At 38.9% G+C, this 19,241-nt stretch overlaps 1 protein-coding gene across 4 annotated transcripts in view; it reads right to left on the bottom strand.

The window, feature by feature from the left end:
* The window catches only part of pias2 (protein inhibitor of activated STAT, 2), a 39,499-nt gene extending 37,575 nt beyond the window's left edge, over positions 1 to 1,924 (bottom strand). Inside the window, exons 1-2 of one of the 4 annotated variants that reach the window (XM_039758328.1) lie at positions 1,846 to 1,924; positions 1,096 to 1,177 (exon numbers count right to left, since the gene is read on the bottom strand). In XM_039758328.1, the coding sequence (XP_039614262.1) occupies positions 1,096 to 1,115 (20 nt within the window). In that variant the 5' untranslated portion in view covers positions 1,116 to 1,177; positions 1,846 to 1,924. Of the gene's footprint in view, positions 1 to 1,095; positions 1,178 to 1,845 lie in introns of those variants that run through there. The other 3 variants (XM_039758325.1, XM_039758329.1, XM_039758326.1) reach the window with 3 other exon arrangements.
* Positions 1,925 to 19,241: the final 17,317 nt, after the last annotated feature.

Raw genomic sequence — 19,241 nt, forward strand, 5'->3', positions numbered from 1 at the left:
TGGAAGATTTTTTTCCCTTAAAATCTTGGGAGTGGTGAGTGAAGAGCAGGGTGAAAAATTCCATCAGGAGGTATCAGGGATGCTAGGATGTTGGCATGATAAACTACTGCTGCATGATTCACAGGGACACACCATAAAAAGTGTTCAAACGACAGGTCACCAAACAAAGTTTTTGCATCAAAAAAAAAAAAAAAAACCCTAAGAAGTGACAAAAATGAGGTTATACTGTATGTAAGTCATTAAAGATATATTGGGTTCTTTACACAACTTGAAAAATATTGTACTGGCTAAGCATTTTCATGTAAACAGATTTAGAACAATGTTCTATATTTTATTGTATTCAAGAATGCATCCATCCATTTTCAAACCCTCTGATCCTGAGCCGGATCACAGAGAAGCGGAGACTATCCCAGCATGCACCGGGCGCAAGGCAGGATTCAATCCCTGGACAAGGTGCCAGTCTATCACAGGGAGAACACACTCACTCTGGGACCAGTTTAGCAATGCCAGTTCCCCTAACCTGCATAATCCTTGGATCGTGGAAGGAAACACACGCAGGCACGAGGAGATTCATCCTAAGCGTAGGGTGCACCCAGGATGTTAACTCCAGACTCCCTGTAGCGAAGCCGCGGTGATAGCATGCATGCATGGTTAGGAGTGTAACCTAGCAGACATGATTATAGACAAAAACACAGCAAGCAACATTAAAAAAAAACTTGCTTGCCTTTTTTTTTTTTACTCTCCCGCTTAGTATATTTGGTCAAAAACAAACATCTGATTTATTGGCTACCATTTTAAAACTCAATCATCCAAGATTGTATTGCCTTACTCTAACAGATTTTAAGAAAAGAGAAAGTCAGGTTCACTTAAGTACACCCCAATTAATGCAGTTACAGTTTTATACATCTCCATCCCCCAGATAAAATAATCATTAGTATAATGGCAAGACATGCAAAACCTTCATTAAATTAATCAAAACAAGATAACAAAAAACACATTACATTAAATAAATTAAAGCAGCAAGTGAGGCGCAGGATGGGCCCATTTGGAAAATCCCACAAAAAAACAAAGAAGGAAATAAAATTCCCGACTGACCCTTTATAAACATGGTCCATGCTTGCTTGTTCTTACGTGATCGTCGTATTTTTTTTCCTTAACGAACTCGACCAAATTGGATCTAAAATATTAAGCACATTTCCATCTCATTAAAAATAACGACATAGCAGACAAATAAAACACACACACTAACGCTGTTTACATTCCAGGTTCAGCTGCCTTGTACGTTTATCGGGAAATGCTAAAGTAAAATGAATGAATTAAGAGAGATGAATGATTAAACAAGGAAACGATGTCATGGTACAAGAAAGATTCCAAATAAAACGTTGCTGTAAGTCAAAAGCCGTTAACAATTGGTCAGGGGACGCAGAAAGACAAGAAGCGATAGCGGTCCAACTGCCCAAGACGGATCGCCTCACGAGCTATATAGCGTGGACTTCCAAAATAAAAGCACGCCAATTCCCGCATCCACTTAAATTAAAGAGGGTGAATCTTACAAACACAAAGCAGTAGGAGAAGCGTGCAAATGTATGTCTAGATCAGTTTTCTTTTTTGGACCAAAGAAAAACAAAACAAAATCCTCCTTCATCACTGCTTAAATTTCCCACTTTAACTAATAACAGTGCACACTAAACGGTGACTACAAAACAACGTCATCAGCAAACTTAATCCTTTTTGAAAGACTTCAAACAAATCCCACAGAGAAACAAAACACCCGTTTTCTACTCTAAAACCTTTGCAAAATATAATTTTGGGTAAAGCCATAAAAAAAATCAAACTGTTGCCTACCCTTAATTCCACAATATCCGCCATCTTCCCACCACGACCATCCTGCACTGTTCTGGGGTGGTACGTCACGTGACTTGACGCCTAGTGTTTGGAGTCACTAGAGATATTGTCCGTGCGGAAACAAATTGATAGATTAATGCGGAAGTGAAATCCACAGGTCGCAAATAACGATGGGGAGCTTTTCTTCCAAGTTGAGAGGACGCCCGGTTTGTTTTTTAACGAGTTGCTGTTCTGTTTTTAGTTTTATAGGCTGGCAATTTTGTTCTTACTCCATGTACTGTATTTAATTATCCAGACTTCGGTACTCTGTTTTATGCTTTTGATGTGTATTTTAGGTTCTTAGCTATGGTCGAATACTGTAGAATTTTTGTAAATCACAATTCATTTATGAATCCGTCCAAAGATCTTGCGATTGACGTGACAATTACAGACTTTTAAGTAACAAAATCCGTTATATACTGATAAAAAAATCAACGTCGAGGTTTTTTGTGTGGTAAAACTGTATATTGAATATTTCCGATAAAGTAAATTAAACACAATTATATAGAATATTTACAATACCAAGCCATACCTTGACGATTTAGCTACGGTCTGATACTATATGCGTAGATCTATGTCAGTCACCATTTATGCTTAAATCAATTCTAACCGGAGATCTTCATAGGATTGACGTGAACATTACTTACTATAAAAATGAAAAATCCGGTTATGCATTGATAATTAAAAAAAGCAACGCTGAGATTTTTTTTTTATTTCGTGTAAAGTTTTAGCTACGGTCCATCTGGTGATAGAAGCAACGTTGAGGTTTTCTTTGTTCCGTGTAGGCCTTTTTTTCTTACCAATTATTTAATGAATATTTCCAATACAGCAAATTATAAAAATTGTACGGAACATTTACAATAGAAACCATACCCAGATGACTTAGCTACGTTGAATAGTACAGTATGGATAGATTTTTGTAATTCATAATACAATATGCATGAATCCGTCATAATCTGGAATATTCTTGGAAACGCCTTGAATAATTTTGACTGTAAAGTAAAACTGGGATTGTAAACTGCTAAACAATAACGTTTGCCAGGTTAAAAAGTCAGTCTATTCCCATTTTTTAATAATGTAAAAATAGTTTCACTTTAATATAAATTGAATCCATGGTTTTTCCGAATAGTTTGTAAAGGTCTGCTGTATTTTCTTCATTTTATTCTTATGCTTTATTATATGCTGAATGTATGCCAGTTGTTTTTCTTGCACTACATTTTCTTATGTATGATTACCCACCCCAACGTATTGTTATATTGTCACATGTTTTGAGTTGTGGCCCAAAGAAAAATAATTTTTCAGCACTGTATATAATGTATCAAGGTATGTATATTAACGGTATGACAATTAAGCACACTGACTTGGAATTTCTTTACAATTAAATACTTAATAATAGCCAATCTATCCACTATATGTTTTCTTTAAACTTCATTATACTGTAAATATGTGGCTAGTAATATATGTAAAAATACACAAATATCCTTATCATATATCAAATTTGTTCATGATTTGGAAGATGAGTATGAAAATAAATAAGCTACCAGAAAAGGGAAGTTTGCTAAACCACGTTGCTTTGTTGCAGACAACAAAAGACTTTAAGATTTGAAACAGAAAGCCAAGCCTTTAACGGACTTTTGGTTCAAGTAAAACTTTATATTGTGTTTGGTACACTGTATTAATGCCAGAGCATAAAGTGTCTTTTTCGCGTGACCTTTGGAGGTCAGAGCTGGGTTATGCAAAGCATTGGGGGCAATAGTTTTAAAGGTGATGATGATGATGATTATTATTAGTACTTCATTTTTTTAAGTCAATTATCCTGTTTGGGGTCACATCAGAGCACTCCCAAGTTATGCAGGCACCAACCATACATTGGCCACCAGTGATTTTTATTGGCTAATTTAATGTGTGCATGAAACAGACCATATATATACCTCAAAATTAACAAACAAGAGGCAAAACAATCCTGTTTAAGGCAATTTGGGTTTAACTAAAGAAACCATAGGGGTGTCATGGCTGGCACAGATTTATTGACCACAGCATTTAGTGTCGGATGATGGTGTATAACAACAGTAACGAATCTACTGGGTTATAAAATGCAGTTGTTTTTAGGTTTTACCCACTTATTAATTTATGTTTTTGGCAAAATACATAATATTTTATTATTATCCTGCCAATTTTGCAATGCAGCCCTCCTCTAGTGCCTGTTAGTCTGACAAAGTAAACCTGTGGGCAAACGGGCAAGTGATAATAAGCAACAATGAACAGAATTGGATCTGCCAAAATAAAAGCCTTTTAAAAGTTTGAAATGCACCACCGATGTTTAAAATTGAGGTGGTCATTCATTTACATGTATTTGCTTAGCAGACCCTTTTATACAACGTGACTTGCAAAAAGTGAATGGAACCGAGTAAACATCAGTTTGGGGGGCTGTGTCAAGGTCACAAAAATTGATCATCACAAGTGAAGAGCTCAGAATAAAACACAAGTGAGGTACAAGTCCCAGGTTACTAAAACCTAACAGCCAATATCAGAATGAAATCCAGCAAGCAAGAGAGTCTTCAAATGCTTCTTAAGCACATTGAGGGAGTCAGCAGCTGAAATGGAGGTGGGCAGCTCATTCCACCAGCTAGGAGCTCCACTTAAGGAGAGCCTGGATTGAGATTTGTTGCTATACAGTGGTGGCATCACAAGACGCCATTCATCAGCAGACCCGAGTAAGATCTCATGAGTGCCTCCGTATATGTAGGTGCATCTCCATAAATTAGAATTTCATCAAAAAGTTATTTTATTTCAGTAATTCAATTCAAAAAGTGAAACTCATACAGATTCTCTTGACACTGAGTGATATATTTCAAGTGTTTATTTCTTTTCATTTTGCTGATGATGGCTTATAGCTAATGAAAACCAAAATTCAGTATCTCAGAAAATTAAAATATTACATAAGACCAATAAAAAAAAGATTTTTAATACAGAAATGTTGGCCTACTGAAAAGTATGTCCATGTCCGCACTCAATACTTGGTCAGGGCTCCTTTTGCATGAATTACTGGAACAATGTGGCGTGGCACTGCTGAGGTGTTATGGAAGTCCAGGATGCTTTGATAGCGGTCTTCAGCTCGTCTGCATTGTTGGCTCTGGTGTCTCTCATCTTACTCTTGATAGATTCTCTATGGGGTTTAGGTCAGGCAAGTTTGCTGGCCAATCAAGCACAGTGATACCATGGTCATGAAATCAGGTATTGGTACTTTTGGCAGCTCATCAGGGAAGCCTGAAGTGCTCTAAAATTTCCTGCTAGACATCTGCGCTGACTTTGGACTTGATAAAACACAGTGGACCGACATCAGCAGATGACACGACTCCCCAAATCGTCACTGACTGTGGAAATGTCACACTGGACCTCATGCAACTTGGATTCTGTGCCTCTCCACTCTTCCTCCAGACTCTGGGACCTTGATTTCCAAATGAAATGCAAACATTTATTTTCATCTGAAAAGAGGACTTTGGATCACTGAGCAACAGTCCAGTCCGTTGTCTCCTTAGTCCAGGTAAGACGCTTCTGATGTTGTCTCTGGTTCAGGAGTGGCTTGACACAAGGAAAGTGATAGTTGTAGCCCATGTCCCGGATAAACACGTCTGTGTGTGGGGGCTCTTGAAGCACTGACTCCGGCCGCAGTGCACTCCTTGTGAATCTCCCCCTGATTGTTGAATGGGCTGTGCTTCACAATCCTCTCCAGGCTATGGTTATCCCTGTTGCTTGTGCACCTTTTTCTGCTGTTATATATTTTCCTTCCGCTCAACTTTCCATTAATATGCTTGGATATGTCACTCTGTGGACAGCCAGCTTCTTTAGCAATGACCTTTTGTGGCGTCCCCTCCTTGTGGAGGGTCTCAATGACTGTCTTCTGGACAACTGTCAAGTCAGCAGTCTTCCCTATGATAGTGTGGCCTACTAAACCAGACTGACAGACCATTTAAAGGCGGCTCAGTACACCTTTGCAGGTGTTTTGGGTTAATTAGCTGGGTGATTTGGGACACCTTGTGTCTACAAAATTGAACATTTTCACAATATTCTAATTTTCTGAGATACTGAACTTTTTTCATAAGTCATAATCAGCAAAATGAAAAGAAATAAATGCTTGAAATATATCACTCGGTGTGTATTGAATCTGTCTTAATATATAATATGCTACCGTGGCTGCTCATTTTTCTGTCCAGGATTTTATATCACCTTTAGCTCGCAAACCGTTTGACCTATTGACCTGAAATTTGGTACACATATACTACATGATGTCTACTATCTGCTTTCAGGGTGATGGTTGACCTCCAAGGTTATTCTTCTTTTTATTTTTATTTTATTTTATTTTATTGTAGAATCAACTCTTGGCAGCGGCCACCAGGGCGGCCATGCGGCGCATGCGTACAGGCGCCATTCTCATTCCCTACCACCTTTGCCATCACTTCCTCTACCTCTTCACATCTTAAATTATTCTTGAGGCAGATTGAACACTTAAGTGAAAAATTAAGGAAAACGTACTAAGTAATTGCAACACAAACACTGAATTAATTAGTTTTAAAGCGAAAAGATGCCGACAGAAGCCGCGAGGGTGGAGAAAAGACGAGCTGCTCAGGAAGCAGTAAGCACATCAACCTCTGAGCAAACAAATGCTAAACATACAGAGAAAGAGGAGGACAACTAGGAATGCTCAAGTCAAGTGTATTCTGTGCCATTGCTGGTATAATATATGAGTTTCACTTTCTGAATTGAATTGCTGAAATAAATTAACTTTTCGATGATATTCTAATTTATTGAGATGCACCTGTATGTAGGTGGTGACCCATTGACTGCTCTATAGGTAAGCATCAAGGATTTAGCATGGCAAGAGTTAATGAGCCAACAGATTCTGATTAATTTGTCAATGGCAAAATTAAAGCAATCTGTTGCATCTTTCGGGGAGACCCATACAGAGGTCACATTGTGGTGTTGAGGCAGTGGCATAAATTCAGTAGTAATTGGAAATAAATAGTTAGCGGAAGCAATAAGCACTTGAACCTGGTTCATGGCTGGGGTGTTGTCCATGGTGGTTCTTAGATTTTCCGCATGTATGTGTGGGATTCCTCCATCAATTCTGAAATTCTTCACAATTTCAGTTTGGTTAATTGACAATTTGTGTGTGCCCTGCAGTAAACTGACATACCCGTCCATGTTTTGCTCCTCTCTTGTGCTCGCTGCTGTTGTAATCAGCTCCAGTTCCCTGTCACGATATACTTAAATTTGGAAGTTAAAAAGTAGGGCTGTGGAGTTGGCATCTCGGGCAGAAGCAATTCTTGTTTTACTGAAATCAGAGTCAGTAGAAATGTACCAACTCTGGCTAAATGCTGATTGTATTGTGTTAAAATTTCCAGTTTCACATAAGCTATTTTATATTCTAGCCTTTTGATTTTGTAAGTTTTGTCTTTTATTGCTCAATGTATGTATAAAGAGTTTAATCTTTATATATAATATGCTACTGTGGCTGTCTGTTTGTCTGTCCAGGATTTTAAATCACCTGTAGCTCACAAACCGTTTGACCCATTGAACTGAAATTTGGTATACATATACTACATGACGTCTTACTGTCCACTTTCAGCGTGATGATTTTTATTACTCGTTTTATTTTTATTTTATTTTATTGTAGAATCAACTCTCTGCAGTAGGGCACCTTGTGGCACATGCGTACGGACGCCGTTCTCATTCCCTACCACCTTTGTCGTCACTTCGTATCTTAAATCACTCTTGAGGCAGATTGAAGACTTAAGTGCCAGCTTAAGTGAAAAATTAAGTAAAATCTGCTAAGTAATTGCAACACAAAAACTGACTTGGATCAGTTTTAACGCGAAAAGATGCCGACGGAAGAAGAGAAGAAGCTGGCCGCTAGGGTGGAGAAAAGAAGAGCTGCTCAGGAAGCAGCAAGCGTATCAACCACTGAGCAAACGAATGATAAACATACAGAGAAAGAGCAGGAAAACTAGGAATGCTCAAGTCAAGTGTATTCGTGCAGTGCGCCGTTACTGGTAAATATTATAAATAAGCCACAACAGCATCGCTGCAGCCTTTAAACCCAAACTTTAACAGGTTAGGGTGCTAAAAAGTAGCCTGATGATTCACGTTGGCAGTGATAAAATGCTTTGTATCTTGTATGTTATGTGCTTTCAGTTAGTATAGTAAATACACTGCTGTTCAAAAGTTTGGGATCACCTAGAAATTTTTTATAGAAAAATCAAGATGCATTAAATTGGTTTAAAATATAGTCAAGGCATTACTAGTGTTTATAATGGCTTTTACTGCTGGAAAAGACGGTCACGTATGAAGGCAAAGTCCCACGTTTAGCGGCCATTCCTTTGGTGTCGTAATGGTCAACTCCCTTAGCATCCCCTTAATTAGTTATGTACACATTCTGATTGGTTATTAGAGAAGCCTTTGCAATTGCATTAGCACCACTGTTATTCTGTTCACTTGGATTACAAGGTACTGGCACTCCTAAAGTTTAGCTCTGGGTGCAGAAATCAATACCGCAGACTAAATTCTGGGTTTCTTCATCTGTCAGTATCCTCCTAGGTGATCTACTAGGATCCACTGCATCTACTTAACAGTGTCATCTCCAGACAGAGGAGTAGCTTCAGTGACAGACTTTTGTTTTGATTAATTTTATTTTAATTTTTTTCATTTTTATTACTATTTAATTTAATATTGTTTCTTTGTATCAGTATACTGCTGCTGGATTATGTGAATTTCCCTAGGATTAATAAAGTATCTATCTATCTATCTATCTATCTATCTATCTATCTATCTATCTATCTATCTATCTATCTATCTATCTATCTATCTACTATAATTAAAGATTTCTGTTTTGCCCACATATTGGGAATTATTTTAAAGCTCAAGGAACCAATTTCATAAGGAAAGAACCCTTCCCAGATTTAACTGTCTCCTTGTCAAGCAGAGACTCTATGAGGAGCTGCAGAGTCCAATGAAACACCATTAAGGAACCAGTGTTGTATGTGTGCATTTTTGTTTACTTATTTGACACATGAAGGATCTATTTTTTTCTGTTTGTTTGGTTATTTGTCTTGAAATTTAAAAAAAAAAGAATCTTCTTTGTGTCCACAACATCTGGAAATTTATCATGTGACCACGATCATGGCTGTTTATGACTGCCAAAAGCATACCTAATATTACTGCATTTGATTATTTTGTGTTTTATAGTTGTAATTAATTCAGACCAGTTTGCCGAGGAGTGAGCGCATATTTAACAAGCATCTCGGAGTAAAACGGTACTATCTCAAAAATCTCAGAGTAATGCAAATTTGCTCCTTCTCTTAGGAGTAGGAATAAAAGAATTTGATCAGTTTCCCACATTTTGTAAAGTACTTTTAACTTGACCAGGGTATAGGAGTGCCAATGAGCTACCCTAAAAAAATGTACCGACCTGCAGAGCCACAGCATCATTCGTCACCGCAGGGCCATCTTAACAGAATCATAGGCCCTCTGGCAAAGTAGTGCACTGGGGCCTCTGTTTTGACAGTAAAACAGAAACATCCACAGGCATCAGAAACATCATGGGCCCTTATGCTCCAGGGGACCCCAGCCAGTGCCCATGTGTTAAGATGGCCATGTGTCTACATCAGCCCGGAAGTGACATCACTGCATGGCTGGATCTGCAGTTTGTTAATAAACAATATTTGGTCTTCACCAATCAAATTAATCCCTAACCTTAACCATTTATGCTACCTGCTAACCATACTAATCCCTAACCTTAACCATTTATGCTACCTGCTAACCATACTAATCCCTAATCTTAACTTCCGTCCTATAACCATGGCGCAGACCAGACGTGACGTACGGTGCTCTGGCTCTGCAGTTGAATGTTATTGGCATAGACATAGAATTATTAGGCGCCACACGACCAGCAGTATCATACGTCAACGTCGTCGCCATATTGCGAGTGGCACTGCTGTGGAGTGAAATAATGGATACAGATGCCTCATGCATGTGCTGCTTTGGATTGTGCAAACCGCTGTACACTCCAAATCAGATCCCGGGGGATTACATTTTTATAGGTAAGGCTGAACAATTGTTTTTGGTTATATTTGGCCATTAGAAAATCCCATTTTATAATCTTAACTTTAGCTACAGCCAGGCTAAGCTAGCAAAGCTATGCATTTATGTGCTCAAGTGAGCCTCCAAACAACGTTTTGGCTGAACGTATTTAGTCACTAACTATGTAGATTGTTGTTAGCTCTTAACATTTCTCAAACTTTGAAGATTTCCCAAAGAAATCCACCACAGGAAGCAGTGGGAGGTAGCCCTTAGGCAGGATTTTGAGAAAGCTGTCCTGTGATGTGTGCCATGCTAGTTTGGTAACAGATGCTGTACCGGCATCATATGATCAAAGCTACCAATTGCTCACATTAAAAAACAAATGAGGTTTGATGATTCCTTCTGAGGGTCCAGTCAAGGTGGTCAAAGTAGCTGAGCGTGTTATCCAACAGTCGACATTAGGGCAAGCTGTCAGTGTTTTTTTGATCAATCAGCTTGTTCGGGCTGAGATTGGTTCAGATGATGTGTTTTTTCTCAAGGAGCACATTGAGGAAACAGAGTTTGAAATTGACAACTATCATTTTACCCTCATGTCTTTAGTTGTGTCTGTCTCCTACAAACTAAGGCTGTACCATATTGCCAGACTGAATACTCTCAAATTACAGGGTCTGAGTGAGCGAGAGGGAGTGTAACTCTGTAGGAGATCAGTGAGGTCGGGGGGAGCTTTAAATGTTCAGAGCAGTATTTTGTATTATATTCAGTAGTGAACAGGGAGCCAGTGAAGTTGAGATAGAATCGGTGTAATATGTTCAGTGGATTTAGAACAGCAGGTTGTTATCCTGGCAGCCGAATTTTGAAGGAGCTGTAAGCGATGGGTACATTTTTGTGGGATGCCAGATAGAATAGCATTACAATAATCTATACGTGAGGTGACTCGGGCATTAACCGATACTTCAGTACTGTGTTGCGTAAGAACAGTATAAGTCTAGAAATGTTTTGGAGATGGAGAAATGTTACTTATATGGGAGGAATTATTTAATAATAATAACAATAATTATTATTATTTAATAATTGCCATTATTAGTGTATAAATGGATATAAATAATTGCATTTAAACGATTTGACAAAATCTGTTGTATGTAAACGATGCTGTTTTAAACGTTATTGTTTTTTCATCAGGAAACCCGGTTTCCACGTCTACCTGTATTAGTTTAAATGGCACTTTTGCCACTCGCAATGTGGCGGATGGGCTGACGTATCGTGTTGACTCGGCAACACAGTGAATGCGGCGTCTATCTATATATGTCTATGGTTATTGGGCCCTAACTCGCTAGGAGCTGCCACAAGATGGCGCTCAGGCTGAGATCGGCACGCACATATTACCCGGAAAGCCGAAACGTTTTGGAAACGCTGGGCAACAATGGAGTCGTAAAGTGACAAAGATGGAACAATATTCGTCACAGATTTTGTAAATTATGTGATCGGTCCATCCACGTGCTATAGGCATGCGCTGTTAGCTGAAATGAAAGTGTAACGTTACGTATAAAAGGCAGCTTTTAATAGGTTTAAGTGAGAACCAAGCACTTCTCTAATTTTGAAGCAAACTGTAAATGCGTTTACAACACAAAAGATATCCAATATTCAATATAATGTTAAAGTAATCGGTATTTATGCAAATCGGAACGCACATGACGATCACTCCCCCGAGTGCGGGTGATTACACACGATATCACAGTATCGACACACTGGTGGTCCTGGGTTCAAAATGTACTGTAATAACCAGCACATTACCCTGAAGACAGACAGGCTGCACTGGCGAGTGACACCAAAATGTCACACAGGCACACTGCTATGCACAACACAAACCCCAGGGACATTCCCGTTACATTTGACAATCTCGGAAAAGTCCAAGAAGGCAAGCGGAGGCTCTCGGGGCATTGAATAAAATTAGAGCTTTGCAGGAGTTAAACGGGAGATCACGGAGAGAAGCACTGCTCGGCACAGTGGAAGACGACCGGAACACTCGAAGAATGAACGTGAGTTCAGAAACAGCGAGAAAAGCTCTGGCTACTTTTCATAAAACTGTACGAGGCGCTTTCTGTTGGCGTAGCAGCGAGAAGGCGATTCTTTTGAAAGTATGGCTGTGGATCTACAGCGAGCACATAACACCTATCCGGGCTTCGCACTCACTGCGTCCCTGTGTCCTGTAACACTTTAAACGACCTTGTACCGGACTGCCTTTGTAACCTCCTCCATCACTAAGTCCACAAAGACCCATCGATTCTGGCAGTCTCACTGTGCCCCAAACATGTACCCTTTATGTTACAGAGAGTTGTCAGCTATATAGCGCCCGACATTGGAGCAGCCTACCGAAATGAATATCAGCTAGCTCAATCGATTCTTTAAAAAAAAAAAAAAACGACTGAAAACTCGATCTGGAAGGCGTTTAACTCACTCGGACATTCTGACCCTTTTCAGTTTCCCCTCTCTGTCCTGGTGTCCGGGATAATTTGTGTTTGTATAATAGATTATTTATTCAGGGTTTCCTTGTAGTATTTGTATTTGATTCTGGTTTATTGTCTCTTATTCTGTTTTTTTTATCCTTTGTAGCCTATATCCTGTATTTATCTTTATTTAGTGTTTTATGCATATACAGTATTATTTGTATCCAATGTTGTTCCAGTTGTTCTTTCTGAATTCCTGTTATGCGCTTTGAGCATTGGGAAGACGCTATGTAAATAAAATGCATGATGATGATGATAATTATTATTATCCATCCATTTTTCTAAACCCACTTTATCCTGAGCGGGGTCGCGGGATCTCTGGAGCCTATCCTGGCAAGTATAATGCGCAAGGTAGGAGCAATCCCTGGATCAATTATTGTTGGCTTTTTTACTCTCTTTCGATGTGTGTATCTATCCATTTCGGTTTTTGTTACAGAATTATTCATGGTGTTGCTAAAATGGAAAATCTGCGTGCATTATCTTACCTTATTATGTTTTCCATCTTGTTCTTGTATTGTGATGACGGTTATTATTTTTTGGTGACGCCTCAGTTTTAACACCAGAAAACTACAAACGTCATCATGAGCGTTCATTTGTAGCAAGGGGTGTCATAAAATCTTGACACCATTCATTTTCAGACGTGAATTCCTACATCTCGCTGGTCTTGGACTAGGACACTTCGTAAATACTTTTTATGTTCTAGTCTAGACAAATTCTTATCCCTAGTGTGACCTTTTGTGCAATTCGTAGGAGTAATTCTGAGACGATGGCTAGATACGGTCCCAGGCACTTTGAAGTACATTCTAGGTTCCGCGGTGTAGTCCCCTCAGAAGACACTAGATGTCACTGTCAGCTAGCACTTTGGAAGTGATTCCCTGACTCGAGTGACGGAATTGGCTTGAAAGTAACACTGGAATGGGGTTAAAAGAAAGCATCAGAGAGATTGTTAGTGAGCCTAAAGACAGCAGCTGAGCTCGACAAAAACTAACTGGAAAAATGAAAAAAGGCCAGACAGGGACGGTGAATGATAAGGAGAATGGCTGTGCAGGCTTGAAAACTGAGGAAGTTGCATTAGATAGTGTGAGTGAATGAATGAAGCAAGAGATGATAAGGTGGGGGTTGGGGGTCCCGGAAAATGCTCGATTTATTGTCCTAAAAGGAAGAATAAAATTCAAGGTGTAAAAACACCATGATAAAAATGCGTATCTGCGGTAAGGTTCCGCCAAAGCATTAGCTGCAATGAGGTGTAATCCATTGGTTAGATGGTTCCAGACTGCACAATGAGCTCTGGTGAAATTCAATGTTATATGGCCGAATGGACATTATCTTGGAAGTGACGTCATATATCTTCCATTTTAAAGAGGGGAATGGAAGAGTTGTTAGTTCCTGTGTCTTACCCTTAACATTTCCCTATCTTTCCATAGGGAGTAACCCATTAGATACTCCAGAGGTGCACGTGCTTTACAATAGATAGATAGGCACTATATAATAGATAGTGTCACGCATGGCCATCTGGGTGTCCCCTAAGAATCTTGACCAAATTAAGCAATACCATTCCGCAGCGAGAGGGGGCACTGTCGCTAACAGTATCATTTTCTTTCTCCAGACCCAGAGGAGATGCCCACTGAGGGCATGCACAACCAAATATGATGTCAATAATAAATACTGCCTCTTCTGATTGTTCCACTATAAGAAGGAAAACGCCAGAGAGATGGTGGCCTTGTCCCAATTAGGACCAGAGCACAGTGCCACTGATAGAGCAAGAGACAATTGAGAAAGCACAGCAGGCTGAAGCAGTTTCAGGATCTTTTGAATTCATCGTTGTTCCTATTATTTTGCAGTTACTTGTTTTTTGTTGGCCTTTCGTTTTATTTAAATAGGGTTACCAGGGTGGTTCCCCAACTTTTCCCTGCTCCCGACTGCCTTCTTGCTACTGGTCACATAAGATAGACAAGACAGATAGATAAACAGATTAGATTTTAATTTTAGTATAGTTGGCAGGATAGATAGATTTTACTTTTAGTATAGCTTGCAGGATAGATAGATAGATGTGTAAGGCACTATATGATAGATAGAGAGATAGATAGTATAGGGTGGTCCAGATGTAATTATGCAATTTTCATTATGCTATAACTTATTAAGTTTATCCATCCATCTATCCATTTTCCAACCCGTTGAATCCGAACACATAGTCATGGGGGTCTGCTGGAGCCAATCCCAGCCAACACAGGGCGCAAGGCAGGAACCAATCCCGGGCAGGGTGCCAACCCACCGCGGCTTATTAAGTTTATTACATAGAAAATCACCCAAAAAATCCCGGACCTTCGAGAAGTGTGCGAACTGACGACATGATGAATCGTCTTTGCACCAAACTCAAATCGTCCCCGCATAAATCAAAGTCATCCAGATGATCTGGATCTGCATAATTAGATCTGGACCACCCTGTACAATGTATTTGTTTGAAGGGATTTTTTTCTTTTACAGTAACTCAGGGACTATAGGTATATTCTAGCAAACATCAAAAACAAGAATCCACCTGAAACACACAAGAATTAGAAAAAAAATAAGAAGTAAATTCTGACTTGTCAAAAAATAAGTGATGCAATATACTCGTAAAAGTGCATTGCTGTAATCAATCAATCAATCAACATTTATTTATATAGCACATATTCATACAAAAAAATGTAGCTGAAAGTGCTTTACAAAATGAATAGAAAAATAGAAGACACAATAAAAAATAAACATAAGTCAACATTAATTAACATAGAATAAGAGTAAGGTCCGATGGCCAGGGTGGACAGAAAAACAAAAAAAAACTCCAAAGGCTGGAGAAAAAAATAAAATCTGTAGGGGTTCCAGACCAAGAGACCGCCCAGTCCCCTCTGGGCAAGTAAGTATGAAGGAGTGCCAGTAGCATTTCTTGACACACTTCTGTTGAATAATCACCTATGCTCCTGGGGTCCATGGCCAGTGCCCATTGTGCCCATGCATAAGATGACCTTGTACAGTAATAACGAGTATCTGGGTTCGAATCTGAACTTATCATTACTTACAAACCAGGTTGTGTATTGAGATCTCCAGATAATAGCCTATTAAAGATCACAAGAACTTGTAAATTAGCAGTGGTGGGTCGAGCTTTTAGTTACAGCACCTCGAAACTCAGCTTTTAAATCAGGTTGAAGACTCACAACTTTAGCCCAGCATACCCTGACTAGAGCTGCTTATTAGCTGTGCATAATGAATCTCTGTTGTTAGTCATTAGTACTAAAATATAAGTAATACAATATTTATAAACCCTCCCATTTTCTCAGTATCTTGATGTGGCAGTTGGTGCCAATGCTCTACTGACAAGCTGTTTTCCTGCCTATGGAAAAGACACCTGAGATACTGGGAGTCTTTGTGTCATTAGATGGAAGGATTTTGTCATCAGACTGGACAACCCAGTACAGACTCACCTGTAGAATGAGCAGAAGAGGATGGGCGGCCAGGGTCTGGCATTGGCTATTATAACTGACTGTGGTCCAAAGGTTTATTTTTTCCAGGGATGCTGCTAAGTAGAATGTTCCCCATTGTAAACTGGTCATTAATTAATAGGCAGATATTGTTGGTTTCCATTTCTCTTAATCACTTTAAAACTGTATGTGTACTAATTATGATTATCTGTACTTGCATGTTACCTGAAAACTTTTCACAGCATTCTCTTCCTACATTCAGTGAAGAGTGCTAAGCTTGGGATAATGATCACATTTGGATGAGCTTTTAACAACTCTTCCAGGTTACCCAGTGTCATTCAAAACATGAGTGATGCCGTCAAATAGCCACCCAGGGGCATCGGTTATTCTGGCATGCCCCTTCTACCACAGAGTTGTCCTGGTAATGCAGACTGGCTGTCCTGCCCGGTACGTTTGTGGGTCTATGGACGACCCCGAGGCAAACCCAGGATTTATTGGATTGGTCACATCTCTTGACTAGCTGTGAGACTACCAGACAATTCACTAATAAGGTCTGACCTGTTCAGCTCAGCATGTGGTCCCAACAATAGCTAAAAATATTTCTGCAAAACATGTCAGCTATTAGTTAAAATGTGTAATGATGTCACAAATTGACTTCCTGTCAGCCACACTTATTATCTTACAGCCAGAGTTTGTTCCCTGGCTTATGTTTACTTCCTGGTTTATTGTTATTTTGGAATTATTACGTTTTATGTGATGGTGGCCTTCACTAGGAAAAGTGGTTTTGAAAGATGAGAGGAGGTGATGTTTCAGGAGTTTTGTGTTTTTTTTAATGTAATTTTTGGTAATATTGTTATGTCGACTCATTGTATTATTTATTATGCAGGTATTTAAGGTGTTTGAATATGTTTTTTGTATTCTATGGCTGGACCCCCCCAAACGGTGGAGCCTTTTAGACATCACTTCTGAAGGGACCACCCTCCACCATTTATATACAGAAGGGAGTGATGGATCCCCTCAGAGTGTTATTGGAGTTTATGGAGTAGACATCTTCCTACTGTGAGTATTATTGGATTTTCTGTATTTTTTAGGAATTTATGCTTATAGTTTTTGGATTTTGTTATTTGATTGTGGACTTAGACTTGTTTTCCTTGGATTGCCTTATTTTGCCACATTTTCTTCTTTTGTTAATTACAAAATGTATTCATTTTAAAGAAAACTTAGTTATGTTTTTGTCCTTCAAGCCAAAATATTTTACAGTCTTCCTCTCCCTTGAATGGTATATTTGTGCATTTTACACATTTAAGGTAATTGTTATTAATATTAAATTTCACTCTCCATTTTAGGGCCTGTTAGGCCGAAGCCTATGTGATTTTTGGGATCAGCCTGCCTGGGGTGAGACTCCTCTCTAGGCAGGCTAGTAAAGTCCTGGCTTGGTTTGTGGGGTTTTTTGGAAGCCTCTCATCTTCATCACCATGTTTGTGTCCCTTATTAACAACAGCACCATCTTCCCAGTCTTTTGTTTGAGTCTGTTTACACTTTTAAATATCATAAAGTTATTCATTTGACTGTTTGCATATTGCTGGAACAGCTAGGGAAGTAAATATTTTGTCTTGCTTAATACTTAACATTTTCTGACCTTGAAAACCATGCTTTGTTGCATTGGATTATCACTAACAGAGTTATAATGTTGACGACAACAATGAATTGATTGGTGCAGACTTATCTCAGGCAGCTCATTATTTCGTATCATCAAATTGGTCGTAATTAGATCTGGCACTTATTTGTTTCATAAAGTATCATGATTACCATTTTGCCATGATATTTAGCTGATGTGCGGTTAATTATGCCAAGGATGAAACAGGCAGTTGTAAGTGTCAGTTGGTCTATAACGTTCTGCATACAGTAGCGACAGAAGATATATGAACATTAATGATTGGTATTGCTCATTTATTCCTCTTTAAACTGCCAACTTTTCTCCTTAATCGCATCATGGTCTATAAGGAAATGACTTATGGATTTCTTTTTTCCAGCATAAATGTGTAGGTCATGTCAAATACTGGAGTGACCTTTGACCACCACATCAGTTAAGAGTCCAACAGGGCCGTCCTTCACTGATTAGCTCACTTGGCCACACATGATGACCGTACACGGAAATTATTTCTTTGTAATTGGTTACGGCTTGTTTCAATTCACTCAAATATTGCATGGACTTTAATGCTGAGGAATAAGTTGGATGCTAAGAGGCAGGGAAAATAATTTGTAAAAGCATTAGCCAGAGGAACTGTATTACTTGCTTCCAGATGATCAATATGCCTGATCGTTACAGATTTGACATCCTCAACATTTCTTTTCCTGAACCGATATTGATTCACTTGCTGAAATCTGCTTTTTTTGATCTTACATGTCCAATCAATGAGATTGGCTATGGGTGAGGAGGGATTCACGTTGTAAATTGAAAACAAAAGCTGTAATGAGGGTCAAAGATCAGGAGTCTTACCAAAAAATCTTCAGGAAAACAAAACTAAAATGGACATCTTTGAAAGGTTTAATTTGGGATATCATTTGCTGAAAATAACTGGGAATGGATGTGGTATATATTTAAAATTCTTTGTAAAAAATTGCTTGTACTGTAGATGTGTATCATGTAACCTGGGATCTTTGAGCAAATCAAAATTTTTAATGTATCTATCTATCTATCTATCTATCTATCTATCTATCTATCTATCTATCTATCTATCTATCTACGAAAGATGTTCAAATAGTTTCTGCACTTTTATATTTTCATTGGAAATGGTGAAGGTGGTAGGAGTAGTAATTGGGCATTAAAAAGTTGATACAATGCTGGGAAAATTGCATCACAAATGAAGGTATCTATGTAGAAAAGTGATGTAATTTGTTTTTGAAATTCTTAATAAATATAGAGCAAAAAAAGTGCTGTGCTTTCTCAATTGTCTCTTGCTCTATCAGTGGCACTGTGCTCTGTTCCTAATTGGGACAAGGCCACCATCTCTCTGGCTTTTTCCTTCTTATAGTGGAACAATCAGAAGAGGCAGTATTTATTATTGACATCATATTTGGTTGTGCATGCCCTCAGTGGGCATCTCCTCTGGGTTTGGAGAAAGAAAATGATACTGTTAGCGACAGTGCCCCCTCTCGCTGCGGAATGGTATTGCTTAATTTGGTCAAGATTCTTAGGGGACACCCAGATGGCCATGCGTGACACTATCTATTATATAGTGCCTATATATCTATTGTAAAGCACATGCACCTCTGGAGTATCTAATGGGTTACTCCCTATGGAAAGATAGGGAAATGTTAAGGG

This window comes from Polypterus senegalus, chromosome 7 (assembly GCF_016835505.1).
Source record: "Polypterus senegalus isolate Bchr_013 chromosome 7, ASM1683550v1, whole genome shotgun sequence".
NCBI classification, from domain to species: Eukaryota; Metazoa; Chordata; class Cladistia; order Polypteriformes; family Polypteridae; genus Polypterus; species Polypterus senegalus.